The sequence below is a fragment of the Lonchura striata genome, chromosome 4 (genome assembly GCF_050655825.1).
Source record: "Lonchura striata isolate lonStrDom1 chromosome 4, ASM5065582v1, whole genome shotgun sequence".
NCBI classification, from domain to species: domain Eukaryota; kingdom Metazoa; phylum Chordata; class Aves; order Passeriformes; family Estrildidae; genus Lonchura; species Lonchura striata.
Genome location: NC_140706.1, coordinates 42,373,770 through 42,391,693, shown reverse-complemented (window position 1 = coordinate 42,391,693; position 17,924 = coordinate 42,373,770). Strand labels below are relative to the sequence as shown.

The 17,924-nt window shown below is 39.5% G+C and overlaps 2 protein-coding genes across 2 annotated transcripts; one reads left to right on the top strand and one right to left on the bottom strand.

Annotated features, from left to right (window-relative positions):
• The first annotated feature begins 805 nt into the window (after positions 1-805).
• On the top strand, positions 806-7,573 carry FGB (fibrinogen beta chain). The gene is made up of 8 exons (XM_021530166.3): positions 806-927; positions 2,456-2,659; positions 3,405-3,588; positions 4,188-4,415; positions 4,983-5,096; positions 5,604-5,726; positions 5,908-6,193; positions 7,061-7,573. Exons 1-8 carry the CDS (start codon positions 853-855, stop codon positions 7,287-7,289), a joined length of 1,443 nt encoding a protein of 480 aa, XP_021385841.1. The 5' UTR covers positions 806-852; the 3' UTR covers positions 7,290-7,573.
• Positions 7,574-9,310: 1,737 nt separating this feature from the next.
• On the bottom strand, positions 9,311-16,042 carry FGA (fibrinogen alpha chain). Its single transcript, XM_021530165.3, has 6 exons — positions 15,954-16,042; positions 14,035-14,163; positions 12,907-13,090; positions 12,485-12,630; positions 10,520-11,564; positions 9,311-10,161 (listed from the first exon to the last, which is right to left on the bottom strand). The coding sequence occupies exons 1-6, from the start codon at positions 16,002-16,004 to the stop codon at positions 9,452-9,454; spliced, it is 2,265 nt and encodes a 754-aa protein (XP_021385840.3). The 5' UTR covers positions 16,005-16,042; the 3' UTR covers positions 9,311-9,451.
• Between the last annotated feature and the right edge of the window lie 1,882 nt (positions 16,043-17,924).

The window sequence follows — 17,924 nt, the reverse complement described above, 5'->3', positions numbered from 1 at the left end:
AAAGTATGTTTGAGCATTTCACTATGATTTCAAGTAACTTCATGCTGTTATTGTCTCAAGAAATTATTAAAAACATTTAAATAATATTTGAAAGATGCAATTTTTGTATTAAAAAAGGAAACCAGCAAATTAATATGCAAAATTGAATTATTTTAGTTCATTTACAATGTAACAAGTCTATATGAATGGGATAATGAATAATATTGGCTTATGCTTACAGTATTAATCTGATCTTTAATAAATCAAACCTACTTTTATTCAAAATTATTAATGTAATGAATATAATATACCTTTCTTTTCACTTTTATGTTAAAAGACCCAAATATTTGCACACCTATCAGGCACCATTAAACTATTTAGAAAAATGCAGAAATCTATATGATGTGAGTTGTCTTCACATTTAATATGATATTTCTGAAACATTCACATTTTCAGCAGGGGAAAAAAAAAAAAGGAGCCATTACAATGTGATCTAATAATTTTTTTCTTTGGCCATTCACTTTTCCAGCTGCTTTAAAACACTTGTGATTTTTGAGAAAATGGTAACCTTGTGTAATCTGAGCAGGAGGTACTTTTAAGGATCTGAACATGTATTTGATGCCAGCATCGATAGAGGTCTCTGGGACATACAGATAAGAGTTTTCCAGGGGAATTGCTCAACAACTGATGCATTCAGGCACAGAGGGAAGAGTTGAATATTAACAGAGAAACTCTGATTGCTCAGAAGGGTTGACCCTATCACTGTGAAGCTGGAAATTAGTGCTGCTGCATATATATATAAGAACAGAGGAGACCTCTCCCTGTCAGAGCTGATGAAAAAAGATCACTGAGCTGCTCAAGCAAGCCAGCACCATGAGACTGCTCCTGCTGTTCCTGCTCTCTGTTTCCTCCGTTCAGTCCCAGAGCACTCTTGACTATGACGAAGAGGTTGTAATACTTATATTGATTATTAATTAGCTATTAATAATTAATTTAATTTAATTGCATGCATGACTTCCTCAGCTTATGTGAGTTGTGGGAAAAGATAATCCAGTGCATATTCTTTTTCCGATTGAATTGTTCAAAAAATTAACTTTTTATATGTAATTCCACAATAGTTATTTTCTGAGTTTGGAGATATTTTCTTCCTATTTCTTTTTCTGTAGGGAATGAAGAATGTTTGATTAGTATGATTAGGTAAGATTAGTTATTTAGCTGAATTTATTTAGGGATACTAATTTAACAATGTTGACATATGAAGTTACAGACAGTATTAGGTATAAAGGAGTATAAAAATGTGTATTTAATTGTATCCTGTCTCAAAGACAGTAAAAACTTTTCTGCAGAGTCAGTAGATATTAAAAAAAAAACAAAACCAAACAAGCTACCAGTTCATACAGCTTAACATTGGAAATTAAGAGGTAACAATTGCTAAGCAGAAGGAAAAGCAATGAGAATCAATATAAAATAATGGTTTAATATATATTTTTGTTTAAGTAAAATATTTTAGGGGGAAACACAATTTAGAATTTTTTATTGTTTGAAAATCCCTGTAAAAACTGTATCGGTCAGACTTTCTGACAATCTGAGCACTTGTGTCCGCGCATTGAACACTGATAACACGAATGTGTTAAATTTCAGCAATTTTGTGTTTTCAGCAATTCTGTGTTTTGTATGCTGCTTATTTTTTAAACTCCTTGAAGCCTCTTGATACTGGATGTTTGTTATTTGGAGCTAAATCTGAGGGAGATTGGAAACGGCTGTAGGTTTTGATCAGTAGCTCAAACAATTATTAATTCAAATGGTTTTGTTTGAAAACCAGGGACCAGGCCTGTTTTCCTTATTCAGCCTCTTAGGCTTTGCCATTTCTGGTAGATATGGGGAATGTATGCATCAGAGACAGCTCTACAAACCTACTCTGAGAGATGTTATTTAATGGTTTTCCTAATTTCACCAGTTAACAACTGGTATGTGGCCTGAGACCTGATGATGTATTGGACTGTGGCCTGATTTTCTGAGACTTTACAAATATTCCTGTAGCCCAATAAAAAAACTGGGACACTGAAAATGTCCTGCTGAATACACTTGTTAGCCCCAAGGATATCTAATTACTTTTTTTTTTTTTTAATAGCATGCTATTTCAAGTTTCATGGTGCTTAGTAGCTCTGACCTATGTAAGATTTATTCCTTGGTCAAAATTGGCTATTGAAATACTATTTTACTTTGGTTTGAACACTTTTTAGTTTATCTATATCCAGGTATGGAGAGTGTGACTAGTCTTACAAGGGAGGGGATAACAATGACTTTTACATAATGTCAGTATAACATTTCCATTATGGCTTTTTCATTCAATTTCCTGGTTTTCCTTGCTGTTTAAAATACTAAATAGTGCTGAATGGATGCCTCCACCCTGTGCACCCTGTTTCGCAATAGCAATCCCAGATTCAGAGAGTTTTGTCTCCCTTTGGCTGTGCAGGACGAGAGCCCCGTGCTCAACGTTCGAGGCCACCGACCCGTGGACAAACGGCGTGAAATGGCGCCCACGCTCCGGCCTGTGGCAGCTCCCATCAGCGGGGCCGGGTACCAGCCCCGGCCCCCCAAGCGCGGGAAGCCGGGCGACAAGAAGGAACGGATCGTCTATCCTGATGCCGGAGGCTGCAAGCATCCGCTGGAGGAGCTGGTGGGTGTCTGGCTCTTGAGACAACTGGTGACATACTGTCCTTTCCTTCTAGTACTGCCAACATGGGAGGTCTCCTTGCCTAATAAAGGACGAGCATTCATTTGAAGCAGTCCAGCTTTTCTTCACTTTGCTTGGGCTTGCTAGGACTGCATTCAGGAGGATGGTGTGTCAGAGTCTGTGGGATTAGTGGCACAGTCAGCCTACAGCAAAGATGGGGAGATGAGAGTTGAACCGTAATCCAGGAAAGGAAGTATTTGTGGGTTAGCCTGTGCCTTCCGCCTGGTTTTGCACAGGTAACTATTCAGGACAGGAAAAATCTTTGCAAAAGTGCTGGATTGAGTCTCAGACAGTCTTAAGGACCCTAGGGACCAAAAAAATCCCCATCCTCCCATGTCTTTCTTAAAACTAGTTTCAAAATGTAGTTTTAGTCTACGCTCAGTCACCACTGCAGCTCTTACTGCATACAAGCATGCTTGACATCCAGAACACCCCTTGCAGCAGTCTATCACACTGTCTCTGCAATGATCCCTGCTGGAAAATGCAAGCTGTAATAATGCTGGGAGGCATCTTAGTGATGGAGCACAAGTTTGAGTGTGGAAGTTGCCAACAAATGAAGTTTGGTAAAGCTTACCTAGATGCTATAATACCTGTTCTCATGTTGCAAACTTCGCTGTTTTCAAAGGTATGGCTGTTCACTGATGGGACTAGAACTTCTTTATTCACACCCCTTTTTCCTTCTTTTAAGGGAGTGCTGTGTCCAACTGGATGTGAGCTGCGAACTACACTGCTAAAACAGGAAAAATCAGTGAAACCAGTTATTAATGATCTAAAAGTTAAAGTAAACACACTTTCGGAGGGCTCCTCAACTTTCTATGAATATGTGACCGTTCTAGAAGATAAATTGGTAAAGAGGCAAAAACAAAGAAAAGGTATGCTATTTCTATGAACTATTAGTGTAAATGATATTGAAGTCTTATTGGCATTCCTACAGTTACTTTTTAGTGGGACTTCTTAAAAAATTAAAAATACCATGGAATATATAGCAAAGCAGGATTTAGTGACTGTGGCCTCTTAAATGCTTAAAAACATCCTTTGAGAGAGGCAAAGGAATGGATCTCATATTAAGGCAAGATTCATATAAGGCCTCTCGTTAACATGTTTCCCTTACCTGTTTTCCTATGTCCATCCAATCCTTTTATGACCAGCCTTTGGATTGGCAACATGGCTCCCTAGAAAGAAGGGAATTACTGCTCTTTGGCAGAGTAAAGCACCACTGATAAATCTATTAGGTAGCAAAGAAACAACAGTACACATGTACCTCTTCCCTGAGGTATTGGCATACCTGAGATACTTCCCTGAGAGTATCTGCATGGTTTTTACACACTGTAGAGAAGTAAGCAAAAGAAATGCCCTTCCTGCGTTCCTTCTTAGTGGCACCTCAAATTGTACTTATAAACTGCTCTTCATTATTTTCTAACTGGGAAATATGTTGAAAAATAATCTGCTTTTCATCTCTCTGCTTTTCTAGACAATGATGATTTACTTTCTCAGTACAACACAGAAGTGGAATTGCAGTATAGTTATATAAAGGATAATCTGGACAATAATATCCCATCCAGCCTCAGGGTCCTTCGTGCAGTTGTGGATACTTTACATAAAAAGATACAAAAACTGGAAAATGCTATTGCAACCCAGGTGGACTACTGCCGTTCCCCATGTTCTGTTTCCTGTAACATTCCTGTGGTTTCAGGCAAAGGTACTCATTCAAATCTAATGACATATTTTCTCCCATTTATGTCACTATGCAAATTGATAGATGCATCTGAATTGATTACAATTGATTAGGGCATTAGGAAAGATGGAAATCCTAGATAAAAAAAAAAAATCTCTTCTGGATCGCTATACTGGTCTGACCAAAGATACTCTTATCCAATATCAGTCTTCATAAGTGACCAGCTGGATTTTAAAAATGTGTGCTTCAGGGCTTTTGTAAGGTGGATTTGTGACTATCATAGTTGTACTCTTGATTTTTTTCAGTCAAGAAAGGTTCTTCTTTCAAAAGCTTGTCTAATTCTAGAAGACATTGTGAGGTATACAGTGTTGCATCACTTAGTTTGAAGTTTCAGAAATTTCTCTTTGGAAAAGCTGCACAGTGCAGTATTCTTTCTTCCATCATTCATTCACTTGATGTAATACAGAAATCAAAAGTAAAATATTATCTATAAATATTTAAAACTGATCCCATATAACAGAAAACCAAAAGATAAGAAAACTGTTCAAGTTCACAGATCTTTTAGTAACAGTCTCTGTTTTATTCTTGCAGAATGTGAGGATATCATCAGAAAGGGAGGTGAGACATCCGAAATGTACCTCATCCAGCCAGATCCTTTTGTCAAGCCATACAGAGTGTACTGTGACATGGAAACAGATAATGGAGGTTAGTGTGAAATAGCTATGTTGTAATAATTTATTGATGCTACCAAAAAATCATATTAATAATTTGTATTTTATACACAGAAATATGAAGTTATGCCTTTTGTAATTACTTGATAATTAAAGCTGATTGACTCATTCAGGGAAGTCTTGTTGAGGTCATCTGCTGAATAGAATACTTCTGTAGGGAAACTGGAAATAAATTTTGTACGTATCTTACTATGGCCATCATGGAATGTGCATAGGTGAGCCAACAAGGACAGCCTGGCTCATTTCTTACCCTGCTCCAATGCACTTGACAAAAGACCAGGGCTGACCTTCAAGTTCTGCCTTTTCCACCTTTCCTTATGAAGCAAGGTTCTATTTAAGTGTGAACAAAAGGGGCAAAGCTGAGCTCAAAAGCAGTGAAAGGACCTGCTGCAAGGAGGTCCTCTGGTCCTGAGGGCTGTATCTTAATGTTTGATGCTCCTTTTGTACTGGTAATTTAGTCTAAATGCCCTTGCTTCTGCAGGCTGGACTTTGATTCAGAACCGCCAGGACGGCAGTGTTAATTTCGGAAGAGTATGGGATCAATATAAAAAAGGATTTGGAAATGTTGCAAAGAGTGGAGGGAAGAACTACTGTGATACACCAGGTAAAATACCAAGTGTAAAGAGCAGCTCTTAGTGAAAGTATTTTCTCCTATTTTTTGAAGCTCTTAGATTTTTTTAAAATTAACTAATCTCCACTACAGCAGACCTATAGGCAAATAATAAAGTTGCCTTGAAGTATATTGCAAAGTCTGTTTCACAGAGCTCTCACTTGCTCCTTCTCAGGTGAATATTGGCTTGGAAATGACAAAATCAGCCAGCTTACCAAAATAGGGCCCACTGAAGTTCTAATTGAAATGGAGGACTGGAATGGTGATAAAGTATCAGCTCATTATGGAGGTTTCACCATACAGAATGAAGGAAACAAGTATCAGCTTTCAGTTAGTAACTACAAAGGCACTGCAGGCAATGCGCTGATGGAAGGAGCATCCCAACTGCATGGAGAAAACAGGACAATGACAATTCACAATGGCATGTACTTCAGTACTTATGACAGAGACAATGATGGATGGTATGTACTTGCACTAGACATTTAAAATAAAAATAGAATTGAATGTAGAATAGTTCTGTAACTTGCCATTCGTTTTCACAGCATTTTGTAGTATGTCAAAATATATTATGTCCCTGCAAGTTAGCAGCTAAATGTCTATGCAGTTCTTTTGGCATAAGCAAGGAAAGGTAAAATTATATATTAGGTTAGTGACAGTCCACAACCAAGTAAAAAGCAAGCATGCTGAATTTTATTGATTCCACAGACAAAGCAGCAAATCTGGATGCAATATATTCATAGTCAGGGACTGACAGCAGCAGTGCTGAGGACACTAAGTAGGAATATTGGTACTCACTCCAGTAAAATATAATAAGACCTAAAGAAAAAGGAAGGTAGCCTTTTTAAATGTCCATTTAAAAAGCAATGTTCTGCCTACTCACAAGACAGGAGTTTAGTTGTAAAGTGCATAATAGAGCACTGTATTTCTAACCTGTGCTTAATACCTGATTACATATTCATGAATAAAGGAATTGTTTAGGTTGGAGAAGACATACATTTCTCATTGCTTTCTATCTTTAAATTTCATTGATATTGTAATTATCATTATGAACTCCAAATAACAGTAATTATCAATCAGTAAACTAAAATGACATTCCCCAAGAGGTGTAATTAAAATTTGATTTGTTTTTCTTAGCTGCTTTACCTTTTGTGTGCACCATGTAGCACACGCTTGTAATGGCCAATCCTTTGTAGAAAGTTCAAAGAGAACTTAAATTGTTTATTATGGTTTGAAAATTGCAGTACACAGGCAGGTATATGTACTCTATTGATCTGTGAGCCTATATTACAGATGTCACTCTCAATGCCTTTTTTTTTCTCCTTCGTCAGGTTAACATTAGATCCAAGAAAACAGTGCTCCAAAGAAGATGGTGGTGGATGGTGGTACAACCGCTGCCACTCAGCCAACCCCAATGGCAGATACTACTGGGGAGGCACCTACAGCTGGGACATGGCAAAACATGGGACAGATGATGGTATCGTATGGATGAACTGGAAAGGGTCGTGGTATTCAATGAAGAAGATGAGCATGAAAATCCGGCCATACTTTCCACAGTAACCATTATCAAAATGTACAGAATCAGGGGTTTTCTTTTAGTATTTGTACATGGTTTTCTTTTAGCATGGTACTCAGTGTTATCTTTACATATGAGAACCAAATCTGTATGTACAACAATATTGTGACCTAAAGTGAAAAGCTATGTAAAATGTAAATTTAAAGCTGTCTGATGAAAATTACTTACACGTGTGTTTTTCCCATTTTTCATTTGGGCACGAGACAGAATTAACTATTATGGAATAACACTGATAAAATAAAACCAACTTGTTTCACTCTTTTACAAAGGTCTTCTGTATCTCTTTTCAAAAGGGAGAGGATTATTTCTAAATGTTTTGTAAAAACTAATGAAGTCTTAAAACTAAAGTATTCTTAATATTATTCCCAAGTATTTATGCATAATCTGGGGAGAAGGAAATGCATTCCACTAAATAAGAGGCAGTTATCTTCTTTTTTATTATAGAAGTAACAGCAACTACCTGTGTAACAAGTTGAGAAGGAATAAAAGTGAAAAGAGTATTGAACAAACCAGTAGGTCACTGGTCCCTTGGCTCAAATACTGTTGCTGGAAAAAATATGTCCTTTTCTGGGACCTGGTCATGTACTTCCTTCCACACATATATGTTTTTTTATACATTCCCTATTACAGGACTAGAATAATTAATGTCTCTAGTCATAGAGTAGTGGAGGTTGAATATTTCACCAAACCTAGTAGTCTGTGCTCCCATATGCAGGCAAAGACAAGACTTCACAACCCTGGTAGGCAGGATGAACATCTCTCAAAGGGGTCTGCCTTTCTCCATGATGGAAGAGACCCAGATCACTAGGGGTGGATGGATCCCACCTGAAACCTTTAGTGTTTATTTAATCTGTGAAGCCCAGGAGGACAAGAAGTAGGCATAATGGCAGCTTCTCACTAAAAGAGCACATGGATTTTAAGCATCCAGACAGGCCACTGAGGCTAAGGAACAAAATCTTAATGTGCAAGTGGAAACCCATTTTCCAAAAGCACAGACCCCCTTCTCACATGTGAGTGTATTTGCTCTTCAGCAATCTTTCTGAAAAGATTAGATAGTGGCTGCAATTGAAAAAGAAAGGCTAAAAGTGAGCTGCTTTACCAGTATTTGATGATCTTGTTAAATGGTATGCAACGTCAGTAAGATTAGAGGTAAGGGAATTTGCTCATGCATCTTTCTAGAAGCACAGAAATATTACTCATAATTGTGTAATTTTATGTATAAAGGTAAATACATAAAGTATAAAGGTAAATACAATGTGGTCTTCTGTAATTGTGTGACCAGTATCACTGATACTCCATGCAGCCAGCTTTTTTCTAGAAGATCCTTACCACATACTGTCAGCAAGCTGATTTAAAGCCCTTACCCTTAGAAGAATTGTTTGGCATATGTGCTGAGAAACATTCAGATAGTTCCTTATCTCGCTTTTTCTGGTTAGAATCATATCCTTTTAGTGGTTGCTAGAACATAATAGCCTGCTTTGGGAGTTGCATTTTGATGAGTTATCATGGAATTGTCTTATTTTGAAGCTACAAGTATGCATGGTAAGATCTCTAGGATTCATCAATGGGATGGAAGGTCTATGTCCATATTTATAAAATCAAAACTTAGGAGAGTCTTAAAAGTCGGTCCTCATATGCATGCATTCCTTATCAAAGTGTACTCCATGTTAGGTGTGTGGCAAAAGTGAGAACCCACACCACCCTTGGTTCTTTTGGAGAGGTGACTCCCACTGCTGTTGTGCTCCCCTTGAAATGGAAATGAGATTGTGAATGTTGAGCTTCCTTAGACTTTCACAGGCCATGTTAGTAGAGGCAGGATTTCATTGTGAACATGCTTCTAAATATTTTTACTTATTTAACATCCCCCAAACAAAGTAAATAACTCAAACAAAAAATTTTATCTCAAGTCAATGTGTGAGCTGCCAAAGACATAGGCAAAGTTTATATCAAAAGGGTTTTTAAATCAATATTTCATTGTCAGTAAAAAATAAGGTCAAAAAAGTCCTTTTGATAATTAATAATTGTTTATTTTTTAATCTCCAAATGTGCTAAGTTGCCTTCATATTCACAGGGTAAAGGTTCATCATACATACATATATAAAAAAATCTTTTCAACTTGTAGTCATAACGCACATTAAAGGCCTTTCTACAGGGTTTCTATGGGCCTGATTTTCATTCTAACAGTTTTTAGGGAATAGTCAGAGGCTTTAAATGGCAGCCAGACTACGCCATTTTCAATCTCATAGGGGACATTGTACCTGGGGTCGTAGTGGCCCCCCAGGTAGTAAATGCCATTGAGGTTGGCAGCCTGGCAGCTGTTGTACCACCAGCCCCCCCCATACATCTCAGCACAGTTCTCCTCCCAGTGGTCCTGGTCCCGGTCAAAGGTGCTGAACTTCATCTGGGCATGGGACGTGTACTCGGTGCCCTCTTCCAGCCAGCCAGCGACCAGGGCGTCCCCGGCGGTGCCCTCGTAGGAAGACACGGCAAGGGTGTACCCTTCAGCTTCAGACCCTACCCGTACAAGATACTCTGCAAACACAGCGTTCCCATCCCAGTCCTCTAACTCTACCCGAAGGACAGACTCATTCTGAGTCAGCAAGTGTAGGTTTTCATTGCCCAGCCAAAACTCTCCTTGCCCCCTGCCATCCACGCTGCCGAAACCTTTCTTGTAGTCTTGCCAGGTCCGGTTAAAATTCACTGATCCATCCATTCTCTGTTGGATCAATAGCCATCCTCCCAAAGTGGTCTCTTGGTCGCAATAAACTGACAAAACCTTATTGGATCCCGCTGGCTTGATTTTGAAAATGCCACTTTTGGCACCAGAAGTGTGTTTCTGGCGGATATCATCACAGTCTAAAAAAAAAAGTTGATCTGGTTTGACAGAAGATATCAGCAAAATTTAATAAAAGGTTCAGAGGAATCCAAATACCAATAGCTCAGATGAAAATTGTTAAACACATCTTTGAATATGCTAGGTATAGTGACAGGCAACATTAAAAAGAATTCAGGAAAGAAAACTTTACATATTTCTTAAATTGTGAATTGTCTATGTAATACCCGAGTATTAATGAAATATTTTCCTTTTTTTTTTCTGAGGTGGTAACAGACACAGTGCTTGCATTTAATCATCACACTGTTGTACTACAGCATCTAAAATCAATGTGTCAGTTTGGTTATGGATGGAGTTTGGCTCCATTACCTCAATAACTACCTTTCCCAGTGCTGGGTGTCCTTCGCTTCCCTCCTGATGATCTGAAGCTGCGTGCCTGAAAGTCTGGGGTATCCTCTGCACTCTGATCATGTTCCAACCCACCTAGCTGCTCATTTATTTCACGGATCTTTACTGATTTGGTTTCAAAAGTAGAGCCTCCCTTGTTCTTGGCCGCTACAGTCTTGGTGTGACTTGCACTGCCAGATGGGAATCCAGATGGCTGAAGTCTTCCAAAGTCATCTTCCTCCTCCTCTCCTAAGTCTCCAAATTTGTCTTTTCCCCCATAAGCCCCTGAGTGACCAGATACTCCTGTACCTATGTGGCTACTGCCTGTGCGTCTGCTGGTTGTGAAGCTGCTAGATCCACTAACATGCTTAGTAGGCGTGGATGGAGAGTCAGGGGCAAAAAATGACTCTAGCTCAGGGAATACAGTCTCTAGCTTGTGCAATCCATCTGCACCACTAAAACGGTAGGTGGTCCCTTCCCCTCCAACATTTCCAGGTAAATAGGCACAATCTGAGCCATCCGAAGAGACTGTTTTCTCAACTACTTCTTCTCTAGGGCCATCAGGCCCAGAGACAATTTTTCTGGTGGTAGTTTTGGTGCATCTACGAACAGCAGAGGAGGTTTTGTCTTCCAGACTAAAGGTTTCTCTCCCATGAGGAGGAATAACTAATTTGCTGGGGTATGAAGATTCATCCCCCCTTGCTTCTGCTGTGCGATACGAGCTGTCACCTCGGGAGGGTTTTGTGTCTGTTTCTGGTCTTTCTAATACCACTTCCATCTGCTTGATGTCATTAATTATGTTCAGAGCTTGCATTTCTGGCAGAGGCTTATGCTTAAAATGATCAGGAACATTAGAGTCCTTAAGTGGCCTCATTTTCAGTGTGCTCAAGGTGGTTGTTTGAAGCTCTGGGTGCAAGTTGATGGAGTTGGCTTGGGCAAGCTGCTTCTGGATGTTGTCATAGCTTTCTTTGTCCACCTTGTAATCAAAACTTCTAGCACAGGTTCCTTTGCAAGCTCGTATCTTAATATCAATGTCCACCTACACAACCAAAAAGAAGTAATTTGGTTAGGGAGCTTTCCCAACTTTCTCAAGCAAGGATATCTTCTATTGAACAGGGGAAAGATGAGAGCTGCCCTAGTACCTCCCACCTACAGCTGAGCTTTTCCAAAGTACCATTTTGATGTCATCATAACCTTATTTCCATTGTAAATACAACATGTGCAATAGCACCATGCATGTGAGTTCCATGGAAAAGAACATTGTAGAAGGTTCCCAATCTCTGCTACCTTTATTTTTGGAGTTTAGAGGTGTCTTCATGGTTTTTTAAGGAGTGCTGTAGAGTTGGACATGGTCCATGGGGACTGGGGCGTCCATGGGGACTGGGGCAGAAATGGGTCCTCCAAAGAGAGGGGAAGACTCTCTCATGGCCCTGCTGAGGTCTGACATCTTGGGGTTACCATTGCTTTCTCAAATGATCCAAATGGTAGATTTCTGTTCTAGGAAGCAAAATGAGCCTTTGAGCAAAACCACTGTTTGTGCCATGACTTTTCCTTTCCATCAGAAGAACTGGCTGCAGCCTGGGAACGCAGGTTCTAATGCCAGCCCTAGCTGTGGGCAGCAGTGGCAGCACTGGGGATGGACAGAGCCCGTCCCTTTTCTAACTACTCAGCAACTCCTTCCAGGAAAAGTGCTTCATATAGAAACAATTATCAGCAGATGGAGCATCCTTGTGGCCTAAGAGAGACGGGACTAGGAACTCACGGAACTCACGCTGGGTCCTACAGAGAAAACCAGGATGGATAGAAAGCAACTCATTTGGGGATTTGTCTCAGCAAGTCAGGTCTTGTGAGAGTTGTAACATGTTTTCTCCCAGCTGGAGCACTGCTCACCATAATGGACCAATCCCCTTTCTGTAGCGAAGCCCTGGAAAGAATAGGAAGTGCATAGCAGACACCTACCTCTAAGCGCTTCATCTCCACCACTTGTTCCTGGATGCTGCTCTGCAGAGCTTTAATTCTGTTCACTTGAGTGACGACTCTCTGCTTTAATGTCATAATTCTCCGTCTCAGTTCTCCTGACAGGCGACCATAAGTCTCATCAAGCTCTGAAAAAAAATATCTCACAGTCAGCTATGCCCATGTGCTTTTCTTTGCTAAATATGTATCATATTTGAAAGTATGTAATTAAACACATCATTGAGAACATATTTCTCATAGTACTGAGCAGATTAAATTAAGCTTTGATAACTAGTTAAGAGTCTATTAATATGATTGTTCTGATAATAATATCCAGTGCAGCCCCTACTTTCACTACATATGGCTTATTTACAAAAAAATAGTAATTCAGTACTGGATAGTAAAACTGAACACAAGATACTCACCCTGAGCACTGTCCAGGTTTGGTTTTAGTGCATTTACAGTTTCCACAATTATCTGATTGGACTTCTTATAGTTGTTTTGATTATCTGAAAGCAGTTTCTTGATTTTGTCTATTCTGTGACTAAACTCCTGGTCCTTTTCATCAATCAGTCCTTGCATTCTGCATCCTGATGGACATTTGGTACCCTAGAATTGAAAGAGGGAAATAATTGTGCTAAAATCCTCAAGAATAAACATCATGTATAATGGAATCTGTGAAGCACATACTCAGAAACCTGACATAACCATGGGGTGTGGAACAAGTAAACCTATAGATTCCCCTCTCCTCTGTTCCTCATGGGTGAGATTTTTCTGTATATATGTATATTTCCTAAAGATCTGCTGTAAAAAGTCTGTCATCCAGTTTGAGGGAGGATGTTAGAGTTAAGTTTTTACGCCAAGTTTTCCTCAGAAAAGCTTAATGTTCTGACAGACTTAAGCTCTTTGCTAAGAAGTCATCAAATAAATGGAGCATAGAAAAGGACTGAGATGCAAGAGGCAAGAAAGAGAGAAATTAGTAGTTTATATGCAAAGACATCTAAGAAATTATTGTGAAACATTTACTGGGCATCTTGCAATCTGACTTCCTAAAAATTAACTAGTGAGTGTATGTGATTTCTAGCTACTTCTTTTCTTTTTGTCACCATTCTCTTTCTGGTGCCTTTCTTTTATGAACTCCAAAAGTGGGAACACCAAAATTCTGAAAAGAAACAATTCTTATGTTTTTCTAGGGTAAGCCTTTGTTTATTTAATCCTTTTTTTCCCAGACTTACTTTCTCTTCTCATTCTGCACCACTGCCAACTTCTCCCTGTTTCTTTTGTTTTCATTTTGCCCTTCCTTTGTTTCCCACGGGAGATGTGTGCAGGCTGCCCCGACCTGAAGTGTTACGTCAGCCCTAACCCCATGCTGGCCTGTAGCACCTGATATAGTGATCCAGCTGATCCAGCTGTTGATCCAGCTGTTGATCCAGCTGTTGATCCAGCTGTTGATCCAGCTTCTGATCCAGCTGCTGATCCAGCTGCTGATCCAGCTGAGGCCCGTGGGTGCCCCAGGGATGAGTCTCCCTTTCCCCCCAGTGTCAGTCGCTCACCCAGTCATCATCCGCGCAGATGGGCCAGCTCTTCTCAGACTGGCAGCTGGATGGGGACTTGTGCTCCACAATCCTGGGACCACGGATTCCTGCACCTATCTGCTCAAAGGTGCTCTCTCCATCTTGTGCCTGCCAGGAGGAAAAAGGGAAGAAGTAAAACCAGGGCTCAGTGAACAGCTGTTGAGGGAGCAGAAACACAATGCTGATGTCCTCACACGCTCAGCTGGTGGGTGGCAATCGCAGCCACCCAGTAAGCATCACACCTGACACTGCAAGGATTTCATTCCAACATTTCTTGTAAGATATGATATTAATAAGTTGTAAGTTATGATCTCTTGTAAGTTATGACATCTTGTAAGATATGATCTCTTAAAATTAATGCTTTTATGTAGTGAGCTAGTGATGCTCAGGATATATTTATGATAATATCATTCCACAGAAACAGTTTGTTCTGTGTGGAAATATAAAATTAACTTGAAATTAGCCTGAAACTGGAAAATTAAAATAAATACTTAAAAAATACTATTCCCATTAGCTGCAATACTGCAAAATTCTTATTGTCACTTTACCAAGTTCAGTCTACACAAAGGTAGCTTACAGATATATGAGTTTTTCCACTAGTGTTTCTGATTTTAATCACAATTGCTAACTGGAAGCTTGTAGCATGGTTTTGTCTGACGAAAAGTGCTAGAAAGCTACTAACACAATTTAAAAAACAATTTCAGTGATGAATTTATTTCACTGTGTTAGTGGAAAGAAGAAAAATAAATACGCTGAGGTTGTCTTCAAAACTGAGAAGAAAAAGTGATATACAAGCTAATTCCAGGCCGAAACACAATAAAGATTCCTTATCACTTAGTAAAAGCCATAACTTTTTTTTCCATTTTTGTTTTTCATTAAAGAAAGCTGTGTTTAAGATATAATTAGGTCTGACTGGAATCCTCTGTGCACCTTTTGTGCTTTTTAAACATTATAATGAATGCTTGAAAATATTAATGACTACTTCTTATTATGATTGGTGATTAATTCTGAAGCTGAGAAAGTGATCTTAATTCTAATCTCCAGGGTCAGAACTACTCTGAGGAACTGGAATGTTTTTATTAAAATCAGCAGATTCAAATTCAGTAGTTTGATTCATTAATTATTTGATTAATGACCCAAGTGCCTCCTAAAAGTAGCACATATATCTAAAAATGTCCTTTAGGCATATGACTGCTTCTGTTTTGTCCCAACTTCTTCCTATAATTTCTGTCATTTGTTAAAACAAGCATTTTCTTTTTTTAAAAAAGTCACAAACTAAATTGTAAAGAATATAACATAAGATTATGGACTGAGTCCTCAATGGGAAAAAAATAAAAGTTATATTAGCACAGGTGAAAATCAATTTTATCTCCTTCCTTATCAATAATTTGATTCTTACGTAGTTGTAGTTTAAGCTGATGTTGCTGGTATAAGAATCCTTGTTTTTAAATGTGTCTTTCAAAATAAAGGTATTGTGTGTCATTTGTAGGTAGAAGATCCTGCTGAAATAATGTCCAAAGGAAAGCACAATTCATCCCAATAAACATGAAAATTTCCGAATGGCTGGAGCCACTAGCATCCAGCTAGTTATGTTTAAGACTTAGAGCATCGCCAATGAATGTTTGAATTCATGTTAAGGGATTTGCTTTGCTGCTCCTGAAGCCTAGCAGATTCAGCAAAACCAAGTTAAGCAAAACTACAGAGGGCCGGATACTCCAAAAGTACTGATGAAACTTCATCAATGAAGTGGTTACAGTAAGCTGCTGCATATGTGTGTGCACTGAATTTTACAAGCTAGGTGATAGACAAAATTTATCTATCTCATGAATGAACATTAAATAAATGCTTACTATTCAAAATAGAAAGACACAAAAAGAATCAAGTAAGCAAATTCATACCCAGGCTATGCTGAGGCACAGGAGAGCACAGAGGATCCTCACAGGTACCATCTTCAGGAGAAGAGCAAGAACTCTGACTGAAAGGATGCTCTTTGCCACTCTTTTGGTGCAATTTAAACCTGAATGAAAAACTGAGATTAATCATTATGTTCCCTTCTGTTTGTAGAAAAAACAAACATGCCCCCCTCCCCCTTTGGTGATTACTTAAGGCCTCTTGCACAAGTTTCTGGTGTTATTTGCTCCAGATAAGTTTGTTCAACGCCGACATGCGGGCAACACCAAGAATTCCAGGAAAAAAAAGTCTGTCTAAAACTATTTCTTGTAATTTGACAGTCAACCAAGATGTATGTCAGCACTAGTGGGATCCAGCAGTGCTTACCTGCTGGAAAACACATACTCAGTGTGATGGGCATTTAACTGCATAAACAAAGAGCTGATATTTGAAAAAGGAAGTCATTGCTTTGCCTGCATGTTGGTGTTGAACATAATATACTGAGGTCCATGGAGAATCTCTGTCTCAAACGGAAAAAAATTCAATTTTTGACTCTACAATAGACACAAAAGTCTAGTGAAAAATCACAAGCTTGTGATCTCCATGCTCAGGAGCACAAAAATTGCAGGTGCAACCGTTGTGGGTTCTCCTTGGACATACAGTCATGGACTGTGCTTTACCACAGGATCACATATGACATTTCTTCCACTGAACCCCTTTTGCCTCACACTGAGCATGGGGATGGTGCTTCACAGGCAAACATCTGCCCAGAGCTGTACACTCTTTTTCATTGTAAGATGATGCTCTGAAGACTGCTTAAAGCTTGAAGGCTTTTCCTATGGTGCATTACGTTCATTCCCTGGCCATAACTTTCCCCTTTTCACAGTTGTAGAAACCAGGTGAGAAGGTTAAGTCAAAAAGTAGCTATTAATTTTGGGATCCATTTTGATAATCTGAAGTCTTCAGAGCACACCCAATGTGCAGATCCCATTGCTGGCAGCTGCCTCTCTGTGCCAGCACCATGGCTCAGAGGGAAGAGCTGGCAGCCAGCTCTGAGACACATGAGCATCTTGCCTCTGGTCCCACAGGAACTGGGTGATCAGGGCAGGAATAGCACCAAATTCTGCAGGGTATCAGCTAAAAGTAAGGGACCACTGTGCCCCATCCGGTCCTGCTATCTGTGTTACAATCTATGCAACAGCTAAAGCATCCTTCATATTGCAGATGTGTATGTCATTTGGGTTCTAACTTTTCCCAGTTTGTTGATGCTTGATTTTGTGATCATAAATAATAATATTATATTTGTAATTTAATAGGCCTTAAAAAACAATAGTAGTAAGAGCACATAAACCAGAAGAATTTATGCCTTTTCAACCATGCTAACATAGGATGTGACAATTTGCTAGATGGTGTTCCAGGCACCAGTCACCAGGGTAACAGGGGACATGTCAAAGAGCATGTTCCAGACTTCTTCTGACCTGAGGGATGGCACAGCACTCTGGTGACACTCAAACACAGTCAGCTTAACGCTGGTGCAAGTAAAACTTGGCCACCAAGGCTAGAGGGACTGGAAAGAAGTTGACATCTGATCATAAATATTAGGTAAGCTAAGAGGGGCTTCCTGCTTGGTGCAAAGGCAACTGCTGCGGGAAGCTGGGGTGAAGGAAGAGCTTCTCAGGCTTTACAGTCAGGGGCTGAGTCTGTGTGCCTGACCTTCAGCCTGTACCTCTGCTTTCATGCTGCAATCATTCAGTCACTTCTGCCAGTGTTTGTTTGAAAGGCTGGAGGCCAAGAGCTAGATAAACTTTGGATTTAACTTTAATTCAGGATCAAAGGACAGAAGGGCAGTTCACTACTAAATCTGCCCTGCTCTTGGCTAAATGCCACAGTAACAGTTGGGGAGTCTGGGATTTAGAGGTGGTTTGTGTGCCTCACCTTGTTTGCCCAGCACTCTCTGTGTCTCCTGACTTACCACCAGC